The following is a 16,055-nucleotide window of genomic DNA, read 5'->3' as shown; positions in this document are numbered from 1 at the left end:
CTCTCTATCACATACAATCTTTCCAGCTCATCCACTTCATATCTCTACTCTTATTTTACTTTCAAGGTGACTTGTAGTCTTCACCCCTGCTATCCATTTTTCTGAACATCACTTCCATTATGGGTTCACCTGCCTCCCTGCTTCTCTGGATACCACAGCCAATGATTCCAACAATATATTTATGATTACTCTAGATGTCTTGCCCTCCTGACTGTTGGCCACATGTGCCTTGTCAATTCCCCAACTTCAATCTTCCTACATTTGCTTTCTCTATTCCTATTCCTGGGTTCCTAAAACTTGCAGAAAGGTGCAAAACAGTGTTGCTATTTCCCCTATAGACACAAGCCATTAAACATCAGGTAGCTCTTGGCTGCTTTCTGCAAACTTTTTATTCTGTTCTTATAGATTCAGCTCTCCCATAATCTAAAACCCCTTTGAACAAGCTCTGCATACATAATTTTCTTACCCTTTCTCTTAACTAGCACTCTTAAAAACAGTCTACAATCACTACATCCATTTCTTCATTCTACACACACTCTGTAATAGAACCTACTGACTCTGCTCCTACCACACTAATGAAATTTCTGGAGGTTCATCAATTTTATTCTTTGCTTTTTAACTTCTTAAACTCCTCAACTCTAATAAACTTCTGACCTGGCCATGTAGTCTTCTGATACCACTGCAGAACTGACTGGGTGACTCATGCCTGGCTCAGACATCTCTCTCATGCAGCAAAGGTGAGCTGGACATCATAAAAGCAATAAAGGCACCCACATGGCTGCAGACCACCGAGCCAACTCAGGCCCCACCTAGCTATGACTCAGTTATTACTAACAAATCAACAATACTCAGGCACTGCTTTCCTAATGGAGAACAGAGACAGTTCTTTGTCTTTCTGCTCACAGGAACCATCCCATTTCTCCCCAGAGTCTGCACTGGATTCAGTTCCCTGTTTGGTGGTAAACCTTTGCTCCTCAGTACCCAACTCTCTTTAGTAACTCTTTTCACTTACATCTTCCTGCAGATGTCCTTAAAAGTGATGATATTGGTATTGTAACATTTTCTATTTTTATTTCAATATTGGTCAAAATTATTTCGCATGAATTTTCAGGCCCTACATATTAACCTAGCCAAAAGGTTTTGAAAACCCTTGACATTGTGGTATATCTGATGGAAATTCACTTATTTAGACAACCAGTGGAATTTCACTGAGTATCTATCATTTTCTACATACAACATGAACTGCAGATCTTACAAAGATGGTGCCTACCTTCAAAGAGTTCACAGTCTAAAGTAGCTAGCAAGAAAGCTCTGCGAACAGCAGAAAAACAGCTATGAGAGATGAGTGTAAAAAGTTTTCAAAAAGTAGAGAGGAGAAGGATGACTAACACTTCCTAGGGTAGGAAGGAAGCCTCTACTTACATTCCTAAATAGATTGTAATCCAACTCTTTTGTTACTATTTATTTTCATTTCTCTATGGATCATTATTACATTTCTAATGCAATCTTATCAGAATGTCTAATGACAACAGGACTTCAATGACTAACGTAATTTTTTCAAAAAATAGAATATATGCTTAGAATACATTAACCTACCCTCCTCTAATTCTCTCATTAAAAATAGACTTAATTTGTTTTCAGTAGGAAACTTCACAGAATAGTCCTATGTTTTAAGTGTATATACAGAATATCATATCTAGAAAAAAAAGCATCAGGAATGTGCATTATATGTATGTGTCTTGTACTTTCCTGGATGTGGGCATACATATATAGATACCACCACTGTAAATTGTGTGTGTCCTTCCTATTGTAGTCAGTCCACACAATAAAATTAAACAGTATGTTTTGAGTACTTGTAGCAGTTTTTTGCCCTGCATCCCTTCTCTAAAACTTCCTTCTTTTTTGCAATATATATTCCCATCCATGGGGTTGAAACAGAAGATACCATGTTCCTATCATAGTGATGGCAGCGGTGGGCCATCTGGAGCAGCTGCTGCCATCACATTGGCTGCAGCAGGGAGGCGCGGTCAGGGCTGCCCTCTCCATGGAGCGCACGAGAGCCAGGGATGAGTGGGAGCCCTGCCCCTTCTGAGCTGGGGCGGGGACTCCCCATTGCTGTTGCAGCCGCCCAAACCATGCTGAAGACCCAGGTCTCCCTCTCCCTGGAGCAGGCGGGGGCCCCGTCCACAACCCCTCCCACCCTTCGACCCCTTCCATCCCCTAGCCCCCCACCACCACAGCTGCAGTCACCCAAACCACAGCTGCGGACCCAAGCATCCCTGGACTACTGGGGGCCCAGGAAAGACCCGCTTGCTCTTGTAGGCTCATAAATGCCTGCTCCCACTGCCTGGCTTCTCCCTGCTGTCCTTGCCTGCTCTGATCTGGGAGCAAAGTCGGAGCAAGTTCCAGTGCTGTCACTGCATGGCTGGGTGTGCACATGCTCAGGGCAGTGCTGACACTCCAGCTCCCTGCTGCCTCAGCCCCCTCCAAATTTTGGGTGCCAATGAGCATAGGAGGGAAGCCGAGGTGGGGCTGAGGGCAGCTCAATGCTGGCCTGCAGATACCCCTTGGCACTTATAGCCTGGGTGCCATGAACAGGCAGCAGGAGGCAGACAGGTTTCTGGGTGGAAGAAGGTGGGTTCCCAGTGAGACCAGGGAACAGGCTGCCATCCCACAGACCAGAGTAGGGACTTGTGGTGCCTTTTCCAGGCCGAACCATGGCCACCCATGGCTGAATCAGTGCACACTTCCTCCCCACTGAGGCTTATAAGAGCCCCAGGCTCAGCCAGAGCTGAGCAGACAACCAGACGACCGGATGCAGAGAGGAGCAACACACTCTAGGTCCTCTCTGCTGAAAGCTGCACAAGCAACGGGATGACCAGTTGCAGAGAGAAGCTACCTTCTCTGCTAGGGGCTGAACACTCATCAGGATACCCTGGCTGTGGGAAGGATCGGCCCGCCCTCCCACCACACACACACACACACACACACACACACACGTTCCCCCTGAGCTTTTCTATCATTCAATAAAGCTTCTATTCATCTTGCTCACCCTCCACTTGCCTACATACCTTATTCTTCCTGGTCACAGAACAAGAACTCAAGACCCATTGAATGGTGAGGCTAAAAGAACTGTCACACAAACAGGGCTGAGATATGCCCCTTGCTTACCATGTTGTGGGAAAAGAGAAGGAAAGAAGAGCTACAGTCCTTCAGGGAGCCCAGACCTGTGAACTCCCTGAGCCAGGGTTGTGACTCCCTCTTTAGGGCCCTGTGGTTCCTGGCATCTCCAAGTTTCCAGGCACCACCATATTCCCCGGTACCAGCCATGAAAGCTGCTTGTGATACACTTGGTCCAGTGCCCGTGACAGCATCTGGAGCTGCCTGCCCCACTGCAGCAGCTGGCATATCTCATTGTGCACAGTGGTTGGACCCCATGCTCACTGACACACCATTCCATATCTGACTTACCCTTGGCTGGTGTGGGACCTAGCCCATAGTGTATGCCAAGCAAAGCTGCCAGGCAAAGTGGGAGATATGAGCCTAGCTAGCCCAAGCAAAACTCAGTCAAAAGTGCCATCGGCCACAGGTTCCCAGCCAGAAAAACGACACCCCAAACATCCCATAACAATAGGATGCCACATGTTCATGGTATACACAGTAACCAGCAATGATCGTTGACTCAAGCCAGGGCAATCAACTCACTCCCTATGAGTTTGGGAATTAATAATGATCACTTTCTTGGGGTCTTTGGGAATTAATAATGATCACTTTCTTGGGGTCTTCACATTAGTATGCAAAACTTGGGAATTTTTGGCAGCCATATTCCAGCATATGAACCAAAGATGAGAGGAAGCCTGTCCCCAGTAAGAGAGTAAAGTAAAGAACAAGCATTGACAAAGACCCAAAACAGAATTTCTGAGCTGCCCACAGTGCTCCAAGCCCTAGGTCCATCCCTAACCTGGGTTCCTTGATACACCTTGATCACTTTCTAATACATTTCCCTTTTTGAGATAAATAGATGAGACTTAATTAAACTAAAAACTTCTGCACAGCAAAAGAAACAATCAGCAGAGTAAACAGACAACCCAAAGAGTGGGAAAAAATATTCACAAACTATGAATCTGACAAAGAACTAATATCCAGAATCTACAAAACACTCAAAAGTATTAGCAAGAAAAAAATAAATATTCCCATCAACATTAGACCACCCTGCTATTAATACAAGGAAGCTCAGGCCACTTGGAGAGACCCTTGGTAGATGCCCCAGATGAGAGCTCTAGCCGAGGTTCCATAAAACACACAACATCAAATACAGTCATTTAGTAAAGATTCAGTCAGAAGATTCTTGCCCCCAACTATCAGGTTAACCCCAGTCAATGAGGCCTCTCCCACTGAGACCTCAGACATCGTGTAGCAGAGATAAGTTGTTCCCTGCTCTGTACCATCCAAACCCTTCATGGCGTTTTCATGCTCACACTACTCTTCACAGTGAGCATTAAAAATGGTTACTTTTTGTTGAAACATTTTCAAATGATTTCTTATTCAGCAATATTGATTTGAACCAATTTTGATACCTGGAATTAGGGCACCACCATATCAAAAGCCTTAAAATATGTGATATTGACTTTGGGACTAGACTAGGAGCAAAAACTAGAAAAGCCTTGGGATTGTTAGCAGAAGCCTCTGGGGCTTGAGGAGGCTGTTGGTGAGAGCTTGAAGCATAGTAAGGTAAATGTTATTGAAAGCTGAAGGAAAGGGGACCTTTGTTATGTAGTAGACAAAAGTGTGGTAACCTCATTACTTGTAGTGCTATGGAAAATGAGAACTATAACTACTGAATTATATTTTCTAGCTATAGCGATTTCCAGGCAAAACATTAAAAGTGCCACCTGGCTTCTTCTCACTGGCCATGAAAATTATAAAAGAGAAGAGATGAGGTTAAGATTAAACTGTCTGGTTTTCAAGCAAAATTTAGAGGAAATATAAAAGAGCCAGGACTTGCTAGTTTCGAAATTAAAACTTTTCCTTCTTCTCAGCTTCTTCAGATAATGGAAGATTCTCATAGTAAGAAACAGCTTCAGAAAAACAACAAATTCAGGTCACTGTCAGGACAAAAATGGTCTAAGGACGAAGCCAAGGATGAGTCTTTATCAAGACCTCAGAAACTCTTAAAGTGATGCCCCATAACCTCTTCAAAAAGGCAAAAGGCTTTATAAAGATCTTAAGGGTATGCCTCATAAAGCCTGTTAAATAAAAGAGCATCTAAGAATTTTTATTCCACAAAGCCTCAAAGTAGACAAAGGTTCATCTTAAAGAGATCTGTGGGTATCATTTTGTCTAATGGAGTGGATATAACTTGATACATAAAAAGCCAACATTTTTTAACATAAGTGTACCTGTTTGGGCTGAATGTAACAGAGCCAATACAAAAGAAAAATAGGTGTTTGTAGCCCCAACATTTTACTGGTAGGAAACAAGCTGAGGTTATTCAAATCTATTGTAAACACAAGCTACATTCATCTCTTGGTATCTATGAGGACTGGTTCCCGGACCTCCCATGGATACCAAAATCTATAGATGGTCAAGTCCCTTATATAAATGGTATAGTATTTGCATAGAACCCAAGCATGTCTTCCTGTATACTTTAAATCATCTCTAGATTACATATAATACCTAATACAATGTAAATGCTATGTAAATAGTTGCCATATTCTATTGTTGGGAAGAAGAACCAGAAAAATAAAGTCTAGCTCCTGTTCAATACAGATACAATTTTCTTAAATAGTTTTAATCCATAGCTGGTTGAGTCCCTGGATGTAGAACCCATGGATATTCACTGGCTGTACTTTTATGCAATTATGACTATTTGGTTGCAAACACAAACTACTTTTTAATTAGAAGAGAAAGGATGCCTCAGAAGGCAAAACAAAGAGCCCAAAGGGTGGGACCAAATGCCAAAGAGAACAGTTCACAGGGACCGGGCATTCATCCATAATTAAGGAATTGGTAACATGTGCCCAGTTGGGTTTCAGAATTGCTGTGGGCTAGTGACTACTGTATCTTCCCATTTCCTCCATTCTTGAATGGAAATGGCTTTTGTCATAACCATATTCCAGTCTTATTGTCTGTTGAAGGGAGAAAAGTGAGGTAAGATAGCTTGTATCTTTCAGTAACAGGTCTTCAGAGTGAGAGAAACTATGCCCAAGAAACCAAACCAAGTCATCTCTTCGATGCTTGAACCTAAATTAGATGGTGAAGCCTGGACCTCAATTCTGAGCCTGATGCTATAATGGGATGAGACCTACTGACAAGTATATATTGTCTGTAGGATGAATATAAATAATCTGCAGGCAGAGAGCAGACTGTGTTAATTTTAAAACAGGCCTACAAATTCTTTTACACTCCTCCTGTCAAGAGTTGGGGTCTAATGCCCTCTTTTGCTGAAAGAGCACCATGCTTAGTGACTCATAACCAATAGAATGTCTTAGAAGTGATGCTCTGTGACTTCTGAAGATAAGTTAAAAAATTCCACATAACGCCCACCTAGTTCTTTTAGGACACTCACCTTTGGAGCTCTGAACTACCACGTAAGAAGTCCAACCATCCTAAGACCATCATGCTTTGAACAAGCCCAGGCCACGTGAAGAAGCCACACATGGATATATGACTGACGGCCTCAGCTCACATCCCAGAAGACTGACAGCACAACCACCAGACAAAGATGGTTTCAAATGATTCTGGCCCCTAGCTGTCAAGTCACCCCCCAAACATCCTGCTTCCCCAACTGAGGCCCCAGACATCATTGAGCACAGAGAAGTTACCACTACTGTGCCCTTCCAAATTCCTAGCCTACAGAAACTTTAAGCATAATAAAATGGCTGTTTTATGCCACTACGTTCTGGAATAGTTTGCAATGACATGATAGAAACCAGAACAATATTGTAAAGGAAAAATTCATACTTTCAGTTTTCAAACAAGAAAATCAGAATAAAAAGAGATTAAGTAATTAACAAAGTTTGCAGAGACGCAAAGCAAAGCAATAATTCTGAAACAGACTAATCTGATTCTAAAATCAATGTTTATAATCATCATGCTACACTATATTCCATAGAGATATCCCTACCTCTGTGTCTTTTCCTATTAATATTTCCCTGGCAAAGAATTATATGCACACATTATCTGCCTCTGTAAGACCAAGCCATCATTCAGGGCCACATTGAATCCTGTCTCCTCCATGAAGCACATCCCTAGACTTCAAACATTAACAACTTCTCCCTCTTCCAACTAGTCTTGAACTTATTTTCCACAACTTTCAATCAAAGCAATTTGTGAATATGTGAATACTAGTGTTCCTAAATCACAATTAATGAATTCATTGTTTTTCCTATGTACAGTCTAGGCTACCCTCTGGATTTTCAACTCCGAACATCTATAGGATCGATCAAAACAGGAACTAAGTATCAGTGAAATGGACTAGATGCAAAAGAACAAAAGTGGTCTGGATTAAGTTAAACTGGGAAGTAAACGCCCCACATCAGTGAGTCACCACTACCCAGCTCTAGCATAGTGCTTTTCATGATAGCATATATCACTACCTGACATATTATATATTTTTTGTTTATTGCCTCTCTCCCCTCATTAGAATATAAGCTCCCTGGGAGCAGGAATGTTTTCTGCTTTGTTTGATGCTATATCACAAGAGTCTAGAACAATACCTGTCATTCAGTCAATAAATACCTGTTGAAGGAATAAATGAATGAACAAGTGGTACCAAATAGGAGTATAACCTAAGTGTTACAAGAGCTTTCCATTTTTCAAGAGAAGCCAGAAATAAATAAGTTTATGTGCAATCTTCTACTTTCTAAATGTTGACAACTAATATAAAAAATGTTAAGCCATTTTGGGGATGGGTAAACAAAACATGGCTGCAGCCTTGGATTCAGTCTGAATACTTGAATTTGCAATCTCTGTACCAGAAGGATTTTAGATTTTTAAAAAATGTTTCTAATTACTTAGAATAGAGTCTTGCAAAGTGTAGGTAGCTTGATAAGCAAAGAATAACAGTGATGATGATGTCTCAAATATTCACATTTATGGCCCTGCTACCATTTAGCTGTGTATTATTTATATGCTACTCAAGTTCCTCTTTCATGTCTCAAGGAAAATTGCTTCAGTTTCTGATCTGAAATGATCACCTGGACTTCATGTGACCGTCCCACATCCAAGATTCTAAAGCTAAACTTCCACTCCTTCCAGCTGTTAAATGTTGAGAAATGTCATTCTCATATGCTCCCAATAATAAAGGGGAAAGGCAGTGAAAAGAAAACAGATTGTATTTCAAAAGAGTGACAGAAAAAAGGAGGTAAGTTTTAAACTGTATTTCCACAGTTGATAAATAAGAGCTCCCAATGGCAATTTTGTTTTCTTTTTTATAGATGTTAGTATTTTAGGTTATGCCATCTAAAATTTTATTTCGATTGACCTTTCAGTGTTCTCTGGTAGAATGTTTTATCATTTCTACATAAAAATTATTAAGCAGGGATTTTAAAATATTTACTAATTACTTAGAGATTCTTAACTCTAATAAAAAGTCACATCTAAATAACTATTAGAGTGTGTCTGGCTTTAAAACATGGGTCACTTAGCAACAAGCATAATTGTTTAGGGCTGAAAACACTTTTAAGATACTTTAAAGAAAACATACTAGAAAAAAGAATTTCCAGTGTACCCTATGTTAGTTGACCCACAGCAAGTCAATCATCAACTTTTGAAGACGTAAAATGAAATGAGGTGTCTTCGTGTTCCATGTCTGTGTATGGTCCAATGAGTACAGCCTTGAAATGCCCACAGCAGACATCAACAAACATCAGAGAAATTCAACATATCAAATGATTATAAGTCCAAAAGAGTAAAACGCCTACTAGCCTTCTAAAAAGTCTGCATTTAAAACATGATGTTAATGATTAGATAGATGAATTCATTACAAGCAGTTTTTCAGTAATGGCATTGATTTTGTATGCTGGCAGATTTTATTTCTTAAACAGGTCCCACAGTGATTTAAATTAAAAGTAACAGTGAGGAAAATTTCTGTAGCCAAAGCTATTTTTCAAAATTTAGGTTATTTTAGAACTATCAACTTCCTACAAATTAACAATATAGATTTCTATTCACCTATTTTGCTATGTTCAAGCAACACTGAATACAAAGGTTACTGGATGAGAAGAATCGCAATCTGAATTTTCTTATAGACACACAAGTGAAATGGTGGAACACAGAATTCGTAAGGCACAGGGGGAGAAGCCCAAAATTTAGGATCAAACCAACCATATTTGATTTACAGCTCTACCATTTGCTTACGTTTAGCCCCTGGACAAGTTACTTAATCTCCTTAAACTGTACTCAACTTACTTTACTCATTTGAAAAAAAAAAAAGTGGAATCATAATACCTTGTCTTAATGTTAATATGAAAATTAAAATAAATGCATATATATCATGTAAGCCAGTGAAATGAGGCCAAAATTGTTCATTCAACATGGCATAGTCTACCCTAATGCAATGTAATTGCATGTAAAAAGTGCCTAGAATACCATGGTGTCACAAATGATAGCCATCAAAGAGAATCCAATAGATTCTTATTACAAATTTAATGCAGACAATGCTCCCCCATCTCATCCTTCCTAAGAAAATAAAAATAAAGTGAAATGAAAATAAGTTGCAAGATATTATCTATAATAAAAAATCACTTACATGAAATTTTAAAATATGTCATGTATTGTGTGTGTGTGTGTGTGTGTTTCTATACATAGATATGAAATAATTGCAGGATTATATGTATGGAAATAGCAAACACCAAATTCAGGACAGTGTTGATCTCTAAGGGAAAGGCCAAGGCAATGAGATCAAAGGATGGTTACATGGAGAGCTTCAACTGCATCCTATGTTTTACTTTCTCAGCAATAACATTAGACTGAAGATGGTAAAATATTTAGTTCTGTTGATCTGGCTAGTAGGTATATGGAGTTTACTATATTACTCACCATATGTTCTGTACATTTCAAATATGTTACAATAAAAAGAAGTAGCTTTCCCAGTCATACAAACAGGCAATTTTTCCAAAACAGACAACAGCAGCTGTTCCAGAGATGTACAATAGTGCAGGTAGAGATAAGGAAGAATAAGAATGATGGGGGAGGGAAGTGGAGGTGGTTAAGGGAATAAGAGTGCTGGGTATAGAAGACAGGTTTCTCTCTGACACTTTGAAACCAGTAAAATATGTAACCCCCTGCCCCGTAAGAATTAAAGAAAGAATTCCACTATATAAGGTGTAAAAAGGTTAGAAATGATTCATTGTTAATCCAGAAATCAGGTTACTTTACAGAGTATACATTATCCAAAAACATCATTAAGCTGAAAATACTTACTATAACCCCACTCTTGGTGGTAGTTTCTCTGTATGTGAAGTTGCAAATTGCCCAGGCTAAATAATATGTGGACATGAGAGGGGTCTGTGAAAAGTGATCCGTAACCCATCCATCTTCCTCAAACACGGAAGTTTCCACTGGCATATTAGATAAAGATAAATAGGTTGCTTGATGCTTGATGCTGATTTTGAAAGTAGCCTTGTAGATTGGCTCATCAAAACAAGGAAATGCCTTTCTGGCATGTGTAGGCGAAAACTGAGTAACACCAAGGAATCTGGAAAAAAGAAAATGACATTCTCTATTACATTCATGTTATAAGTTAAGTTATGGCCACACTACACGCTTCTGTTGATGAAATAATATATTATTCCAAATTGCAGTTTTTTTTGTGAACCAAACTTAAGTGCATGAATAGTATGAAAGCACAATCCATATGTAATATACTTCCCCAACCATAAAAGATTTCAGGGCAGTTTCTGTCTCAATTAAAATAAATTCGCTAAACCCAGAGAAGTGCTTGTTAGATGAAAGATGACACACTACAGAAAAACAGCTCACTGGCATCACACTGGCCAGAACTGGAAAGTGATGATTCTCCTTTTTGGTGTGCTTCACTTTCTTCCCTGAAGCTGCACAACATGTCAAGACAACGAAATCAAAATCCAAAAATTGTCCTCAGATATATGAAGAACATAGATCATCACTTGGGAAATATCTGTGCCCTAAAATCTCAACAAGACACAGCCTGGTTTTGTTCAGAAAAGGGATTTTGAGACCTGATAAATTCTGGTCTGAATTCTGGCTCCACAAACTTTCTTAGCTATGCCATCTTGGGCAGTTATTAAATTTTCCTAAGATGTAGTTGGTCATTGCTGAAAAAGTAAATAATCAAGTCTAACTAAAAAAGTATTGTACAGCTTAGAGGAAAAGTAAGGATGTAAACCACCTATGACTGTGACTAGCATGGAGCAGTTGCTGATTCACATCTTCAACCTTTCTTGGAGCACAGGAATAAATGTTTATACTGAATAGTCTGGAGAACATTGTTTTTTCCTACTGATAATAAATGTTATATTAATACATGTTAATGTTAATATACCAGATGTATATTAATATAATAAATATATAATAAATATATGAATAAAATAAATGTCAATGTAAGCTCACACATGCATATACATACATATATATTGCACTCAAGTTTTCAGATCAAGCTGTATCTTATTAAAATTCCAACTGAAAGCACCTTTTATATTCTTTCATGGTTTATGGTTACAAATGAAGACAAAGATTAAATATTTTAAGAAGAACTCTTCAGTCGGGCACGATGGCTCACACTTGTAATCCCAGCACTTTGGGAGGCCGAGGTGGGCGGATCATGAGGTCAAGAGATCAGGACCATCCTGGCCAACATGGTGAAATCCCGTCTCTACTGAAAGTACAAAAATTAGCTGGGCATCGTAGCGCATGCCTGTAGTCCCAGCTATTCGGGAGGCTGAGGCAGGAGAATCGCTAGAACTCGGGAGGCAGAGGTTGCAGTGAGCCAAGATCGCACCACTGCACTCCAGCCTGGCGACAGAGCAAGACCCCGTCTCAAAAGAAAAAAAAAAGGCACTCAGACACTCTTCTAAATAAGAAAAACATTCATGACAAAAGTTAATCAAACTTTTTAAATAATACTAGTTACAAAACGATATAAGGCAAGTCAATATTAGACTGTTAATAGAATACTATTGAGTTCTGAAGCGATTTCTTTAAAAAGCTTGTTCCTCCATAGTAGTTCTGCCACCACTCCTCTCTCCATCATCCATGATATACGTGGTTAATCTAACATGGCACCTTTCCCACTGAACCCAAACTTGGCCTCAGAATTATTCTCAGCACAGCACTTCAGGCAACTACTACCGATCAATACAGGTTGACATGCGTATTGAATCTTATTGGCTATCCCTAGCTCAAAGCACAAGGTATAAATTTTACACTATTTTTAAATTATGAAGCTTACATTGATCATTGAGGGCCTCAATTTTTAAATCTTAGTTTTAGAATAGAGAAAAATAAAACATTTTAAAGATAAATCGTTACTTGTCTTCATAGACAAGGTTTTTGAGAGTTATCTTGTAAATAGCAACAGGCTGCTACACACCAGGCTTGGTTAAGTAACTTAACTATCTGACCCTGTGTTTTCATTAGTACAAGGAAAATATGTTTTCTAGGCTTTCCTTATAAAAGTCAAGATGATAAAATGAGATAATATATGGAAAGGAGATTTTAACTGTAAATCTTCATACGAATATGAGGTTAAAGCTGGAAGCAATATTAGAAACAAAGTGTCCTACTCTCATAAATTTCTAAGTTGAAAAAGTGGATCCAGTAGGATTAAGTGATTTCTCTGAAGTTACACAGACAATTTGCACAAAGCTGGGTCTAAAACTCACATTTTCTGAATTACATTTCAAAACGGTAAAATTAATTTTTAGCTATAATTATAAACATCTTAATTCAGCTGTAAGTAACAAAGATTCTTCTTTCCTAATTTGCCAGTATCATGGTAATATTTTTCTTACTATTTTTTGCTGATCAGTAATACACTTTCTGCTTAATGAATTGTCAGTACTTTTAGTTAAAATGCACCTATTTACAATTTTGTCTTCATATGCTTTTATCTTACATAATGCTCGTGAATCTTATCTTTCAGCTTATTAATTAAAATGTCCACTGAGCTTAATATTTCTCACTGAGGCTACTTAAAAGATGCCCATGGGATTTTATATATGAGTCAAAGTTACTTCCTTTTAACTTTGAAATATCTGAGAACTCCAATTCAATCACTGAACGAATATTGTCTGCTATGTGTGAGCTTTATGCTATACAGGTTGAGTATCTCTTATCTGAAATGCTTTGGACCAAAAGCGTTTCAGAATTTGGATTTTTTTAGATTTTGGAATATTTGCACTATATACTACCGCTGAGAATCCCTAACCCAAAAATCCTAATAAAAAAATATTCCAATAAACATTTCCTTTGAGCACCATGTTAGCACTCAAAAAGTTTTGGGTTTTGTAACATTTTAGATTTTGAAGTTTTGGAGTGGGGATACTCACCCTGTATTAGGTACTTGGTATAATTTTTTTAAAGATATAACCATTTTCATATTTAAGGCCTTTGCAGTCTAATTGAAAAATATATTTTTCCATGAAATATATATCTATGTGTGTGTATAATATTTTCTCATGGAAAATTAAAGGACAACTAATAATACTAGGGAAAGAGTTCTACAAGAGTTCAACAGAGAGGTTGTAATTAGAATGAATTGGCCTTTAAGTGAAAATCAAAGATGTCTTTGATATTAAGTAATTAGTGGGTAAGAATTGATTAGGTGTAAAAGATGTAAATACCTCTGGGCTAAGGATAATTTGATTAAACAAATATTTGTGCAGAGAAAAAACACAGTGCAGTCTCTTTTTGCCTTACCAAGTAAGCATGTTAGGGAAGGAAGCAATTTACATCACTGATCCTCGGGGTTGAAAAGAATGATACAGATCACCTAGTGGCCTCTTCTGCAATTACTATTCTTAATGAATTCACATACACAGTATATACCCATGCACAGAGGACCACCATGTGTTCTGATAATGTCTAAATGAGGAAATACCAATTTCACAGTCTGGCACCTGAGGATGATTGCAACTGAATTTCAATTCAGTATTTAGAAAATCAAAAGAAGTCCTTTGGTAAAGAAGAGCAGTTGGACTAGACTACATTTAAGGTCTTTTCCAAGCTTGAGATCCTACAAGTGAACAAAAATCAGAAGTAAAATATTCCCCAAATGTGATTGGTTATTTAAAGATGTTAAATTACACTACCACTAAACAGCTTTTTACTACAACTTCTATAATGCATTTGCTCCTTTTAATCATTTATTTTTGAGTGTTCGATACTGAGAAGAAAAAGATAAATATATATGGTTCCTTCCTGCAAAGAGTTTCTATGCTAATAAAATAAATTACACATATACCTGGACAGGTATTATACAAAAAAAAGCTATGACAAAGAGGGAAAAATGTATGAAGAAATTACATTCTCCTAAAGCAGAGTTTCTCGATGGAGACATTTTTTGCCGATAATTTTTGTTGCGGGGACTGTCCTGTGCCTTTAGCAGTATCCCTAGCCTCTACCACTAGATGCCAGTATCATCTCTCCCCAGTTGAGATGGGCAAAAATGTCTCTGGACATTGCAGATGTCCACTGTAGGAAGAAATTGTCCCAGCTGAAAACCACTAGCTTAAAGAACTCAAAGAAGGTTTTATGAAGAAGAAAGCATAATAATTGGTCTGAAAACCTGGGTGGAAGTTTAAAGGTCAGAGTTGGATGTAGAAATGAGTGAGCTGACTATAGGTAGCACAGAAATAAGCCTTCAATAAAGTTTTCACTCACATATTAAGTTTGTGCCCTGTCTGCTGTCTTGCAAATTCTGGTTACATCAGATCTCAGTATTTCAAGTCTATCTGTAACATCTTTTTCAACCTTGATACTCTTTTTTCTAACAAAGAGAGCCAGTTTCAGGTCGGTGCCCTTAACAGGCAACAATGCCTGCAGAATTTCAAAAATATAATTTTGTCTTCACTGCATATATTTTGTGGTTGCCTTCAATTGGTGGAAGTGAGACTTCTCTTCTGCTTACGGTCATTAAAAACATCAAAGAGGCCCACAACAATGGTGATTTTGAGAAAAAAATAACAAGTTTGGGGTGAATTTGTGGTGAGTTTGAGGTGGTAAGCAGAATATCAAGTATAAGAAATATAAAAAATTAATTAAAAATAGAAATATTTCAATATATAGTGTGGACATGAAAAATATATGTAAATGCAGCAAAAAGTAAAACAAAACAGCAAAAGGCAGAAGGTAATGGGGATAAGTATTTTGTTGTCTATTATTCTCCTCCTTTCTTAAACAAAATCATTTTTATCTTTTAATGAATCTGTCTATTACCATAAAAAATTCCACTTTCAAAAGTGACATTCTGGGAGTGTGATTCCTAGAATGTCATTTTAGCATAACTGGAAAAAATGTGAATAACATACATGTATTTTAATTCTCTTCTATCTAAAATAAATGACTTTATTTTCTTAACAACTTGTCTATTTGACATTTTGGTTGAGCTAAGAAGGAAGGCTTAAAGCTCCGTGTTGCCTCTGAAGGATATAGAGAATTGATTTCTTTTTATTTCTGCGGAAGTTCACTAGGCAAGCTACATGTATCAAGTCATTATGATAACATTCAGCAGAAGTAATGCATTAATGTTGGTTGATATTGCCAACAAATTACAGTATGTGATACAAAACAATTTCTGCTCCATTATTTTTCAGTTTGCCTTTTCATAAAGGTAAGACATGCAGAGGAAACAAACATTTGCATAACACTGTTAGTATTCAGATTGATTCACAGCATTTCACTGTGGAATCCACCAAAACCAAGAGAACCTCACAAACAGCATGGGTGATTTGAAAGGTTTTCTTTTTGACCACATCTATGCATAACACAGAGGAAAATGATTTTGACCCTACTTATATAGTAACTGCAATTTCTCTAATAAAGCAGTAGTTTAAGATTGGCAACAAAAACTTCCA

At 38.1% G+C, this 16,055-nt stretch overlaps 1 protein-coding gene across 1 annotated transcript in view; it reads right to left on the bottom strand.

The window, feature by feature from the left end:
• The window catches only part of TRHDE (thyrotropin releasing hormone degrading enzyme), a 417,786-nt gene that overhangs the window by 392,932 nt on the left and 8,799 nt on the right, over positions 1 to 16,055 (bottom strand). Inside the window, exon 2 of the mRNA XM_008004042.3 lies at positions 10,426 to 10,699. Coding sequence (XP_008002233.2) covers positions 10,426 to 10,699 — 274 coding nt within the window. The remainder of the gene's footprint in view (positions 1 to 10,425; positions 10,700 to 16,055) is intronic.

This window comes from Chlorocebus sabaeus, chromosome 11 (assembly GCF_047675955.1).
Source record: "Chlorocebus sabaeus isolate Y175 chromosome 11, mChlSab1.0.hap1, whole genome shotgun sequence".
NCBI lineage: Eukaryota > Metazoa > Chordata > Mammalia > Primates > Cercopithecidae > Chlorocebus > Chlorocebus sabaeus.
The sequence above is the reverse complement of the archived record's forward strand: the minus strand, read 5'-3'. Positions and strand labels throughout refer to the sequence as shown.